Raw genomic sequence first — 13,109 nt, forward strand, 5'->3', positions numbered from 1 at the left:
TTCTTTTTATATCATATTTTTTTGTTATTTTGAATAGATAATTAAATCAAGTAGACAAAAAACCCCAAAGTATAACAAGTATATATTGAGAAGTATTCTTGGCACCCTGTTTCTCTCTACCTCACTGTTCCATACTGCCTCTTGCAAGTAAGTGCTTTCATTAGTTTCTTGTGCATTCTTCCAGTTATTTTAAATGTAGTGATGATTAAATAAAAATATATTTGTCCCATTCTCTCTCCTAACACAAAGGTGGCCTACTATATATATCCATAATCACCTCCCGATTTTCACCTAACAACATATCTTAGAGTCTTTCTATATTGGTGAATAAAAAGCTTCTTCGTTGTTTTTTCTAAACCCTGCTCTATTGATGGTTCCTTGGATTAGCTCCAACTTGTTACTATTATACATAATGCTGCAATGAAGAGCCTTGTACCTCCATCATTACATATATATGTAGTAATAAAATTGAGACAAACTTTCAGAATGGTGTTTTAGCCTTATGAGGCCAAGGATTATAGGTATTGTAATTTTGCAATATTGTCAAATTGTGCCCCCGAACATGCTGTAACATGTTGTACTCCCAACAGCAATGCGAGAGAGATCCCCTTGTCCATAGTCTTGCTACCAGAGTGTAGTGATCTTTGCCATTCTCAAACATTTCAACCCAACTACTCTGAGCAGCTGAGGAAAATAAACATGCAAATATCTTATACTCCATGATTTTGTCAGGTGAAGTCCTAAGAAGAACCCATTACATAATTTGTGGGGCCAAATGCAAAACAAAAATGCAGAGCCCTTGTTCAAAAGTTATTAAGAATTTCTGGGGCGCCTGGGTGGCTTAGTCGTTAAGCGTCTGCCTTCGGCTCAGGTCATGATCTCGGGGTCCTGGGATCGAGCCCCGCACGGGGCTCCCTGCTCGGCGGGAAGCCTGCTTCTCCCTCTCCCACTCCCCCTGCTTGTGTTCCCTCTCTCGCTGTGTCTCTCTCTGTCAAATAAATAAAATCTTTAAGAAAAAAAGTTATTAAGAATTTCAAGATGATCAGAGTAGAGTATTAAGCCAAGCACAGGTCCCTTCTAAACATGTGGCCTCATGTAACAGCATAGGTTTTAAGCCCATAAAAGTTATCCCTGGTCCTAAGCATCATAAAGAAAGCAAGAAATCTTTGAATAAATACCTTATTTTACCTTAAAACTCGATGCACATTTTTGTACTACTCCATATAATAATTATGTTTTATATTACTTATATCAAGTCAAATTCATCTTTCAGGAAGGTGTATCATAGCTATTATATGCAGTGCTCCCTGGCAGCCACCAGATACCTCCCATAGTCTGACGGGAGAACTCTAGATGACATATCCCAGAATTTCCCTTCTTCCAAACAATTTAACACTAATCATTTAAATACAAGGACCCCACTTTCTCTGCCTCACATCTGAATGACCAAATAACTACAATGATGGGAATTGAAGGCCAAGCGGAGGCTGGTGCTGGGACAGTCTTTGGAAGAAGATCCACAAGTCCACAATTGCACTGATGTTTGCCTTAATGTCTGATAACATGATGTCCATTCAGGAGCCTCCTTTGCCCCTGCTAAGTAGGACAACGGTGCTCTGTGCAATGAGGTTTGGAATGCTTCTGCATTTTCAGAATGTTTATTATTAATGGTGTTGGGGACTGCCAAGAATCAGTGTTGGTGGGCTGGAGATGAAGCTAGAGGAAATTTCTCAAAGAATTTGGAATAGTCCCTTCTGAAATAATAGAAAGCAAGTGCAGTGGAAGGAAACAAGTTTTGTAGTAAGATATTGGGAGAGAGCCAAGCCAGGTGCTGTGTTAAGGGCTTTATATACATCGTCCACAGAGCCCCCCTCTTAGCACTGCTCCACAAACAGATAACATCTGAAAAGAAGACAGACACAGAGGGGTGAAGAGACATCTATTCAAATAGGCAAAGAGAAAAAATAGAACTGAATGTCAAACAATTAATACAAATATAGCCAGTATACTCATGAGGATTGAGGGAAGAGGGAAGAACAATTCGATAGTAAACTTATCCACACTTTCAAGCCATTACTGTATTTAAAAGTGTTAATCCATACTGTCCTGAGGAAGGCCACCTTTCTCTGCTCTTTCTCCCCCCCTGCTGGCAGTGCTAAGAAGAAATCCTCAGGTGAAGATACCAGCAAGCATTGGGGAGAAGATGAAGAAAACGAGGTATAGATTTTATGCAACCATACTTCTCAGACTTTAATATGCATATGAATTGCTTGGAGAGCTTGGTAAAATGCAGATTCTTATTGGGTAGGTCTGGGCCTGGGCCCAAGAGTCTGCATTCCTAGTAAGCTCCCAGGTGATGTCGGTTTTTGGACCACACTTTGAATCACCATCAGTAACCACCAGCACAAACCCTCTTCCTGGGGTCTCCCAATTTCACATAGAACTGATCTCCTTTAACTGGCTCTACATCCAACAGTGGGTCCAATCCACAATTGAAGAGTTTAAGTTCACTAGGAATGTTTCTCCGGTTGCTTCCATGATTTACTTCCGTACAAGTCATCAGCTTTGTCATGCAGTTGATGGTATTCAAATACTGGAATCTAGCTAGGAGATATTGCAATGATTTTGTCATATGGAATCACAGTTTCATCTTACAAGAGTCATGTAACCAATCCTCTCATTTTGCAGGTGAAAAAGCTGAGGCACAAGGAGAGTGTGTGACTTGACCATGGTCACCCAGTTTGTTGATAGCAGCCAGACCAAAACCTAATTCACTGACACTGTTCTCATGCTGGCTGTCCAGGTCATTTCGCATTGTTTTCTTTCTCTAAGATGGCCAAACTCACATCTGCTAAATCCTATAGATCCTTAAAGTCCTAAGTGACGGATCACAAAACTCAGGAAATGTGACAGTATGCATCTCATGTCAAGAGTTTTCCTCAAATTCGTTCTTTTGTGAATTAGTGCCTGGGTCTCTTATCAACACAGTTAGTCTTTATATATCCATTAGAAGAAAAAAGAAATACTAGTCCCTGCCTTATTATCATCACCTATCTTGAATCCTCATTTTACTTTATCCTTTCTGTCTGAATCCAATTTACTACAACAGGATACATTAGGTCTTAATTGATATTTTTTGAAATTCCCCTCCAAAATAATACAAATTAATTCCATAGGGTGGGGATGAGAAGATTCTTATTAAGTGTGTGTTGAGGGAATGGTTTATTATTTGGGTAGGTGACAGAATTAACTAATTATTGCATTCAGATAAAGTCGTCATAACTAGACAGCAAAAGGAAGGATTTGTAAGACCCTCAAATGAGGCCCTGCTCAAAGTGGGGTTAGCCACGAACTATGTAATTTCAAGGTTTTTTTTGTCTTCGGCATCAGAATTCACTTTAGAGTATTTAAGTGATTTTCATGCCTGACTGAGAGTGAAGGGTGAATTTCCAAACTGCCCTTTCCATTCCCAATAACAACAAAAAAAAGCAGGAGAGTAAATAAAAAGTTTCCTGGTCTCAGAGGCCCCACCCAATATAAGCATAGAATGCGGATGAGCAAAGTGAGTGGGCGAGTGAAATCGTTTGTAACAAAAACTCATTATTTACAGATGAGAAATTTATATTGTCAGCATAATATCTGTGAGTCTGAACAACGCTGAGAGTATATAAATGCAGTGTGTTCTGCTGTAGAGTACAGAGCTCAGGACAAAGCACATCCAGAGGTCCGAAAAGAGGGCTCACTCTCTCTCCACCTGCTCTGTTCCAGTCACGGTGTCAGAAGGTAAGATTACTAGTGAGGGATTGCAAGACTGTAAATCCTGTTTGGGGTACAGTTAGGTATTTTTAAGGAAGCAAAGTATGATGAATGAAGTCCTGTTCTTTCACCTTATACCTTATTGCTAATAATTCAAGGGGCAGAATGGAAATGAAAAAGTGATAAAAAATGCATTTACATATATTTATTTCAACAGAGTGATACTGAAAAGTGAATTGGATAAATAATTCAATGCAAAGATATAAAATAGAAAGAAAAACAAAGATTCGAATCAATGCCCTTGTTACAAGATTTAACTGTTATGAGAACTGAATTTTTAAGTGGTAACATTTTGAAAAATATTTTCCTTGCGTTTGATAAATGTGTATATTACTTTGAACAGAAGGCGCCTTTTAAATTCAGTAGAAATGTGTCCATTAGAGAAGCTATAACAGCAATTGCTCCTTACCAATGAAAACTTATGGTTTTCTAAAAGAGCAGAATCAACATCATCTTTCAAATATTCAAATTTCTGATAAGTCTATCAAAAAAAATCGAAGTCCATGAAATCAGCTCTTTGTAAACAAGACATAGCATATCTGGTGCAGAGAAAAATAGAGTCAATTACTGGGAAGCCTTTGGATGGAACTGAGTAAAACCACAGATTAATAACTCCTTACTATGTATTAAAGACCAATAATAATAAATAATATATCTAAAATGTACACATTCTGAAATGAAATTTTAGTAAATCTCTTTAGAAAAAAACAGATGTTCTAAAGTACCTATTTAAGTTCTTAAGGACAAAGAACAATTTTATAAAGATCCTCAATGGAAAAATGATAAAGTGGTGTGTTTCTGCCCCACATAGGAAGGACCTATGAGAGGAAATGAGCCAACCAGTTTGAAAAGTACTTATTTGGCCTACAACACCAATATATTTGGGGATATAATAAAATGTCACCTTGCCGAGGTCTAAGGTTTATCTTCCTAAAAGACTTCCTACACAAAGAATACTATTGTTATGATATTTTCCTTTAAATTTGCGTAGAAATGTGTGGTTCTTAAAAAACTGCAGATTCTCTCCTTAGACTACCGAAGGGGGGGCGGTGATTAAAATTCTTCTCTTACTGAGTAGGAGCTTGACCTAAAATAACATAAATATTTGCTTTCTCAGTAGTGGATTTCAAACAATTAATCTTATTCTTAAAATTTTCACAATTCCGTAGGCTTCCAGTAAATGAATAAAAGAAATCTTTAAAAAATCAGTTCCTTTTGCAATAGCACTCATTTTATTGCCTGTAGAGGACTTCAAATATTCACTTCCATACAGTTGCTTCTCTTTCAGTTAGTTCCCACAGTGGCAGAATCCCACCTGTTCTAAATCTGCCTCCGTAGAACATACTAGAAAATACTGTCAAATCTTTTGGAACTTGGCATAGAAGGAATTATTTAGGACTAAACTGACCTTTTAAAAGTAAGGTAACCCTAAAAAGAAATGCTTGCTTTAATTTTTTTTAATTCCCCAAAGCCTGAATTTACAGTTGAAAATTATAATCAGAAGACACTGTCTGCAAACATGACAAAGTTTCCAAAGTTTGCCGACTAGATAAACTGAAGCGGAGCAAAATGTCAAATTAGTAACTTAATACTGATGAATGAAGAAGGGCGAATATGTAATTCCTACTGTGCTGCTTTGTCGAATTGACCACTTAATCCACAAAGACAATATTTCAAAGAAAGAAAAGAAAATACCACTGCAGGTACTACGGTCTCCATGTTTTAGTGCCAAAGACAGATAGTAAATATGGCGAGGATGTTAAAGAAAAGATTGATAGTTTAAAATGATAATGTTTGTAAAATCCTATTTCAAACTGAATGCCATGTGCTAAAAATATTCATTCAAATTATTTATGGATAAGCATAATCAAACTTGGATTGAACTCCCCACTTCTCAAAGTAAACACGGTTGGTCTTGAGAGTAGCAGAGAGAAGTCCATGACAAACACCGGGTGCAAAGTTTCCACGCAGTGAATAGAGGAGCTTGCCCTGGGGGGCATGTGGCCACCCCGCACTCATATTGATCCCCACCCCATCCACGCTTCATCATCATGTCCTTGGCATCCAATGGCTTCACAGGGCATCTGCTTGAGCTATGAAGACAAGCAATCAGGTGTATCATACAACCAGGCCTAGGGTGTCAGTAGCAGTGAATGACATGTCCTGGACTAAGTCCAATTATAAAACAACCTGGGGACTTCCAAGACTTCAGAAGCGAGCGTTAATTTTCTTTATGACAGTGATCTCTTAGTTTCTTGGTTGTGATTGTTCAAGTTGCCAGAAGCATTAGTTCTTGTTGCAAATTGCTTGTCTTTAAAATGATTTTTCCCTTTAATTTAGAACAGGTCAAAGCACCCTAAAATACCTCAAATCTGTTGGTCGCTTTATAATTACAAAGTCTAGACCAAGTTACACTATTTAAAATATAAATGAATAATACATCTGAACCGACAGCTGGTATGCCAAGTTGTAGCCTGAGGCTGCTTTAAGATGGTTGAAATGCAGTATAATGTAAATGCTTGGAAGAGGAGGACTATTAATTGAAAGCCAGACTGATAGTGAAGGGGGTGGCATTATGGAAGGTGCCATTCAGGCTAACCATATGTAGCATATCATCTACAGTAGATATTTTAAATGTTTATCATGGACATTTTTAATTTCAAGTCTGGAAATGAGCCTTCTAATCATTAACACAAGTGTCCTACACTAATAAAAAAGCTTAGTTGGTGGTACATATCCTCTTTTTTTTTTTTTTAATTGGGGGAACATATCTTTTGTATCCTTTTTGTCACCAAACAAAATCTGGGGAAAGATATACTCTACTATTTGAAATTAAGCTGGAAAAATTGTCAGAGTAAAATCGATGACTAGCTTATTCTATTTGTAATATTTACTTAGTCAAAATCGAACTAATTTAATCTGACAGGTTTAAATATGGTTGCTGGCCTCCCCCTTGACCCCAACCCCAGACCCTGACTCTGTGTTCCCACAGGCAGCAAAAATGAAAAGCATTTACTTTGTGGCCGGATTGTTTGTTATGCTGGTACAAGGTAGCTGGCAACGTTCCCTTCAAGACACAGAGGAGAAATCCAGGTATGCAATCCCTAGACTTGAACTAACATAACATTAATGTTAGAATAGAGTCTGTAAAAACTATGATAATGACTAGGTGTCAGTAAAATACTCTGTACGTTTTTCCAAATGTTTAAGGTATCATTGTGATAAAGTCTTTACTGCAGTATAGATCAGAGTATGTGCTATCTCATAACCAAAGGGGTGGGCAATGTTGAAAATCCATTACACAGGAAATTACAGCTCTTTGAAATCTTCAGCTGATCCTATTTATCCGTTCATTACACATTGTAGAGTAGATTATTTTAATTATTCATACCAATTTTGTGTCTCTTTTACTCCTTTTAAAAAATAACGGTTAGTTGCTAATTGGGAAAGTCATATGTGTTCATGATAGAAAATATTTTAAAAACATGCAAAATTTTTTCAAGTACTCAAGCTTCACTATTCAGAGAAAACTATTCATAATTCTAAAATTTGGCATATTACTTTCCTGTATTTTATGTGCACTGTATATAAATATATCCCAGATACTATGTTTTTTCTCTTTCATTATATTGTTAGTTCTTTCTTACATCATTAAAAATATCTGTTAAATGTACGACCCTTTAATGGCTGCATACTATTTCATCTCATAAATGTATAATACTTACTTAGCTATTCATCTTTTATTGAACACTTAAGAATTCTTCAAGTTTTCCCACAAAGAATGCTGCAAATAACATTTTCCCCCTACGTTTCTTATTATTTTCTAAGGATAGATTTCTAGTAGTAGAATTACTATGTCAAAGGTTTTGAATGAGTCTAAATTTTTTATATTATCTTGCCAACTTGCTTTCCAGAAAAGTCACACACATACACACTCCCATCAGCAGTATAGAAATACTTCTCTCACACTATCCTCCCCAGTATTTAATCTTTGCTAATTTGACAGGTAAAAATAGTATCTCATTTCTATTTCTGAATATTAATCACATTGAATATTTCCCCGTATTTGCCATGCCAACCAACTGTTGATTATTGGCATGCATATGATCCACTATACAGTTTCAAATTACCAAGTGCACTTATTCTTGTCTTTGAGTGTTTGTCTTTCTTCCACCATTAGCTACCATATAACCAGGTAACTGAGCTTCTTCTTTATATTAATATATGCATAAACACAATTAGGGACATAAATCTGCTGCTGACGAACAAATGAGGTGGAGAGTTTTACTCTTTTAAAATATTGATCTCTTCGTCATTATTAGCATAATCATGAGTAGATGCATTAAGTGAAAAAAAAAAAAGATTTCTTTAATCCATTTCAGAAAAAAAGAAGCCAGTTGAAAAATCTACTACTAGAATTCAGAATGAGAGTGTATTCAATTCCAATAAAACTGTGGAATTCCCATGGCAAGCTAAAGGTGTCTCTGAACTACCCACTGAAATACTCAAGGCACCTGCCTTCCAGCTTCATATAGTGCTGTATTTTGTAGAGAAGATGCTGTTCAAGTGATTCTACTCTTGAGGAGAAATTTACTTGCACCAATTACTGTTCTTCACAGATCATTCCCAGCTCCTCAGACAGACCCACTCAATGATCCGGATCAGATGAATGAAGACAAGCGCCATTCTCAGGGCACATTCACCAGTGACTACAGCAAGTATCTGGACTCCAGGCGTGCTCAGGATTTCGTGCAGTGGTTGATGAGCACCAAGAGGAACAAGTAAGGGTCTGAACCTGGTCCAAAAGTTGCACACAAATGTACTACATAAATATGTCTTAAATTTCTCTCTCTTTTTTTTTTTTATCATGCTCATCAAATCATGCCCATAAACTCTTCCAACTTTGATGATTTTCAAGGTTGGTGATGCTATCCTTGGTATTATTCCTCTGAATGTCCCCCCACCCCTCCAATCCTCTTACCCACCCTCCAATGGGACATGGACTTTAAATGATATTCCAAACTGTGTCTTGGCCCATTTCCCTTTAAAATCGGAAGTTGACTTCTGTGGACCTGCAAGGTTAGGAATCTAATTTCTGACCAAAAGATAGAGCAAATTCAACAACATTCCCTTGTAGGGTTCAAACTCACAACTGTGATCACATTCAAAGTATCCTCTAGCCAAGTTAATCCATGGTAAGGACTGGAAACAGATGCAGTCTTTTTCTTGTAGAATACAATCCAAGATACACATTTAAAATCACAGCCTAGCTGCACAGCATAAAGAGAGAAGAAGGCAAATAAGAACACAAGCCTATCATAAGGCATACATTTTAATGTTGGATTTTCTTTGACAGTGTTGGGTTTTTTGCTACATCTAGGCTACTGGAGGAAATCATCCACAAGGGTTTCACAGAGATGGTGGAATTTCACAATTTCTTTGGAGGGTGGCCCACAAAGGGAAGGGAGTTATGCATACAAAGTAGCTAAAGGAATCTAAAAATCAGGAAAAGGGCATAGATTTGTCTGGATAGAATAGAGAAGGGAGAGAGGAGGTGAGAGCAAGAGAGTGAACAGAGCCAGCAGGAGAAACAGGAGCGACAGAGTGGTTGACCTAAAGTTCTTAAAGTGGAAGTTACAGCTGCAGGAAAGATGGCGGTCCCGGCCAGAGCAGACACTGGGAGAAGTCCCTGCCAAGGACTACAGATGAGACCATTGGTAAAACGTGGGAAATCACAAGTTTGAGAAAATGAAAACAACTGTCCTCATTTCTAGAAAGGGAATGCCACAAGTGATAAACTCACGGGAAACAATTTTTTTCCCAGGCGGTTTTCTGTCGTGTGTTTACGATCAACCTTCTGGGGCAATATATGTAGGGGAAACTGAGGGCGGCTGGTCATCCCCTACACAAAGCTCTCTGCACACCCTTGAAGGTGAAATGGAGTCCTCTTCTCAGCTTTCTTCATGGCTGGCCCATCACCCATTTACTTTAATCCATTATCATGTGGTCCTTTTGACAATATTTTGAAATAGTCCTCTGCTTTCCCCTGAATCATTTCCATTAACTCTGACCCCGTATGGACTAATAACAAACAGCTGCCTCGCTTGCAAGTAGCACAGCACAGTGCAGAGCCCACATATATCGAGACCGAAGTAAATGCAGCTTTAATAATCAATGGCACAGACAAGCAAGGGAGGCGAAAATGGGTGTGCTGGGTAGAGTGGAGGGGCTCGAGGCCGCCTCAATTGTTATTAGCCCTGTCCCATCAACCTTGGATCCAGGTAACTCATGTAGCTTCAGATTGATCCCCTGGCCACCCTCATCTCCCAGATCTCCCTAAGCCCCTTCTACATAGGATCCCGAACCCAAAGCTGCACTGCTTAAAGGTGAGAACCATATTGCTAAAGAGACAGATCTTCAACTTAACTTTCACATTTCTTTCAGGAATAACATTGCCAAACGTCATGATGAATTTGAGAGACATGCTGAAGGGACCTTTACCAGTGATGTAAGTTCTTATTTGGAAGGCCAAGCTGCCAAGGAATTCATTGCTTGGCTGGTGAAAGGCCGGGGAAGGCGAGAGTAAGTCTGTACATTCTTATTTAACATTTTTTTTTTTTTTTTGCATGATGCTGAAAACTTAGACTACAGTTATCTATATATGGATCTGGATTACAGAAGCAATTAGTATAGTCTCACAAAGTGAGGAAATAACTTGAATTGGTGGGAGACAGTCTACAAAAGTCATCTTGTTTTATTTTTGATAGCAAATATTAATAATATTTATAATTAATAATCATCCTCTAGTATAGTGTTATAATTAGGGTATTCATTTGTCAACCCAGGACACTGTTGATAACAAAGAGAATGCTTTTGATAACTGTACCAGGACGACAAGCTTAAACTGGAACTGTCTTGGGAAAACTAGAGATAAGGAAAAAGAAGACATAGCACTGAAAACTGAAAGTCTGACTGTAAATATTTACCTGTAGGATCACATATACGTGTGTGTCAGGATTCAGGTAAAAACGTGATGAAGACAAAAGGGAACAAAACTTAAGATGTGTAATGAAATGCCACTCAAAGTACGGGTAGGTGGAAACACCCATCGATTTAACAATATGCCCATTTTTTAATAGGGCTGTCATATAGACAAGCACTAAATCGTCAAAGTTGAAAATGAAGCTAAAGCCTTTTGGGACTTTCTTGGAACTTACCACAACCAAACAGATTCCTGAACCATCTCATTTTCTCCTGATCATTTTGATTGACACTTGAAATATGAGAGGCAGGGAATTCATGTTCGACTCTGGTTTGTTTTGTTTTAGTGAGATTTTAAACAAGCTAACTGAGACTTAAAGAGATCTTAAGACAAAAGGAAACTAGTATTGTCGCTGACTTTTAAAACATGGATGATCAAACTGATAAAACTAATGGTAAAAGAGTCGCTTATACTTGAGGATATTTTATAGTGCTTTAACATAATGCCAAAAATTCTGCTCTACTAAACCATTCAAAAAGAAAACGTTACACAGACTAAGTTTTAATCCCTTCATACTGCACTTTGCAGGGCTGTTCAAATAATCACTAGTTTTACGAGACATAATACATTTTTCTGAATTGTAGACAAACTAAGTCTCAGTAATAACATCTGCGCTGCCATTCGAAGTAGCCTGGAATATTGAAAAGGGTAGGAAGCTACACAGGTTTGGTTTCAGATCTCAGCTCTGCTCCTTCCCACCTAAATCATTCCCTTTCCCACATGCAGGTTTCTGTGAGACTTTTTCCTAGTAGGACCCTGGAAAATAGAAACTGTTTTCTCGGCGATCGTCACGCGAGTTACCGGGGACAGGCAATCAACAAGGACTTACCTTAAAACCTTTAACCAAGTACTCATTTGACCCCTTTTTTCTCAGTTTCCCGGAAGAAGTCGCCGTTGTTGAAGAATTACGCCGCCGACACGCCGATGGCTCTTTTTCTGATGAGATGAACACAGTTCTTGATGATCTTGCCACCCGGGACTTTATAAACTGGCTGCTTCAGACCAAAATTACGGAGAGGTGACTGTACTTTAGTTAATTCTGAAAACCATCAAAACTTCCATAAATAGTATCAGGCAGGCCACGGGTTGTTCCCTATGTGGGGGAGAGGGTCTTTATTTAGTCTCTTGGTATATAATCAAAATTAGGAGTCGTTTAAGAAAACATTACTATATTCATTTTTGACCATTACAGTCTTCTCCATTCACCCATTTATTCCAAAAACATTCCCTGTGTGTCAGCAAGGGACAAGGAATCAGGAACACAGATATGAATAAAACATGGAGATGTTAAGTCATTCGCATATCAACGTCACATTAAAAATTGCTATCTATATATGTTGACATTGTAGCACAAAGTAAAATACCAGCATGCACGGTATTAGATACTGGATGTAATAAGCATTGTAGTAAAAATCTAAACGCCAAAACTTAAGCACTTATCTTGATAAGGTATAAATGCTTTTTATAATTATTCATAAACTTTATATTTTTGATAGGGGGACTTTAGGGTAAGTCATCTCTGAATGCAAATGTTTGAAGAGTTCAAAAGACTAAGGGATTTGTAAGATGAAAAGATGGATAAACAAGTTTTATCAAAGTGTATTACTGAAATATTTCCTGGATAAATTAACTATATCATCTCAGTATTAGAGCTATGCTAAATCACTGCCATTTTTTTTTTAATTTCTAGGAAGTAAGTATGTCACTCTTCAACATCATCTTCACGTCACCTGCCAGCCACGTGGGATATCTGAAATTTTAAGTTCTGTAAATTTAAGAGGTGTATTCTGAAACCATATTGCTTTGCATGCCAATAAATAAATTTTCTTTTAATGTTGTGTAGCCAAAGATTATACATGGAATAAACCATTGTCAAAATATTGCTAAAATACCAACTTTAAAATATGAAAATGCAGAATTCTCTCATTTTCTTATTTTGGATGAAGTACCCTAACCTGCTTACATCAACAATGAAATTATTTTTCTGTGGTATAATTTGTACATATAAATTATTTCAATCACAATATATCTGCACTGTAATGGTAGGATAAGGGAGGACTAGTGGCCACAGTGGTAAAACTGGAAAGACATTCCTCTTAAAACGTTTGTCATAAAAGTGCTCCGCTTTCAATATATCAAAGGTGGATAAATAAAATGTTCAAGCTTCTTTACCATTGTCTGTTTTCTCTCCTTCTTCGTGACCCCACTCCTTCCAAACACCCCTTCTTCCTAAGCTCATAGCCCATGAGCC

General features: G+C 37.5%; 1 protein-coding gene across 2 annotated transcripts; it reads left to right on the plus strand.

Moving 5' to 3' along the window:
* Window positions 1–3,700: 3,700 nt before the first annotated feature.
* On the plus strand, window positions 3,701–12,691 carry GCG (glucagon). Of its 2 annotated transcripts, XM_035006642.1 has the most exons (6): window positions 3,701–3,783; window positions 6,809–6,909; window positions 8,436–8,597; window positions 10,261–10,398; window positions 11,733–11,876; window positions 12,549–12,691. In XM_035006642.1, exons 2-6 carry the CDS (start codon window positions 6,818–6,820, stop codon window positions 12,553–12,555), a joined length of 543 nt encoding a protein of 180 aa, XP_034862533.1. In that variant the 5' UTR covers window positions 3,701–3,783; window positions 6,809–6,817; the 3' UTR covers window positions 12,556–12,691. The 2 variants fall into 2 exon arrangements, with proteins under 2 accessions (XP_034862533.1, XP_034862534.1); XM_035006643.1 differs by lacking the exons at window positions 3,701–3,783; window positions 12,549–12,691 and having other exon boundaries at window positions 6,818–6,909; window positions 11,733–11,880.
* Window positions 12,692–13,109: the final 418 nt, after the last annotated feature.

The sequence above is a fragment of the Mirounga leonina genome, unplaced genomic scaffold, assembly GCF_011800145.1.
Source record: "Mirounga leonina isolate KUSES-001 unplaced genomic scaffold, KU_Mleo_1.0 Mir_151, whole genome shotgun sequence".
In the NCBI taxonomy this organism is placed as follows: Eukaryota; Metazoa; Chordata; class Mammalia; order Carnivora; family Phocidae; genus Mirounga; species Mirounga leonina.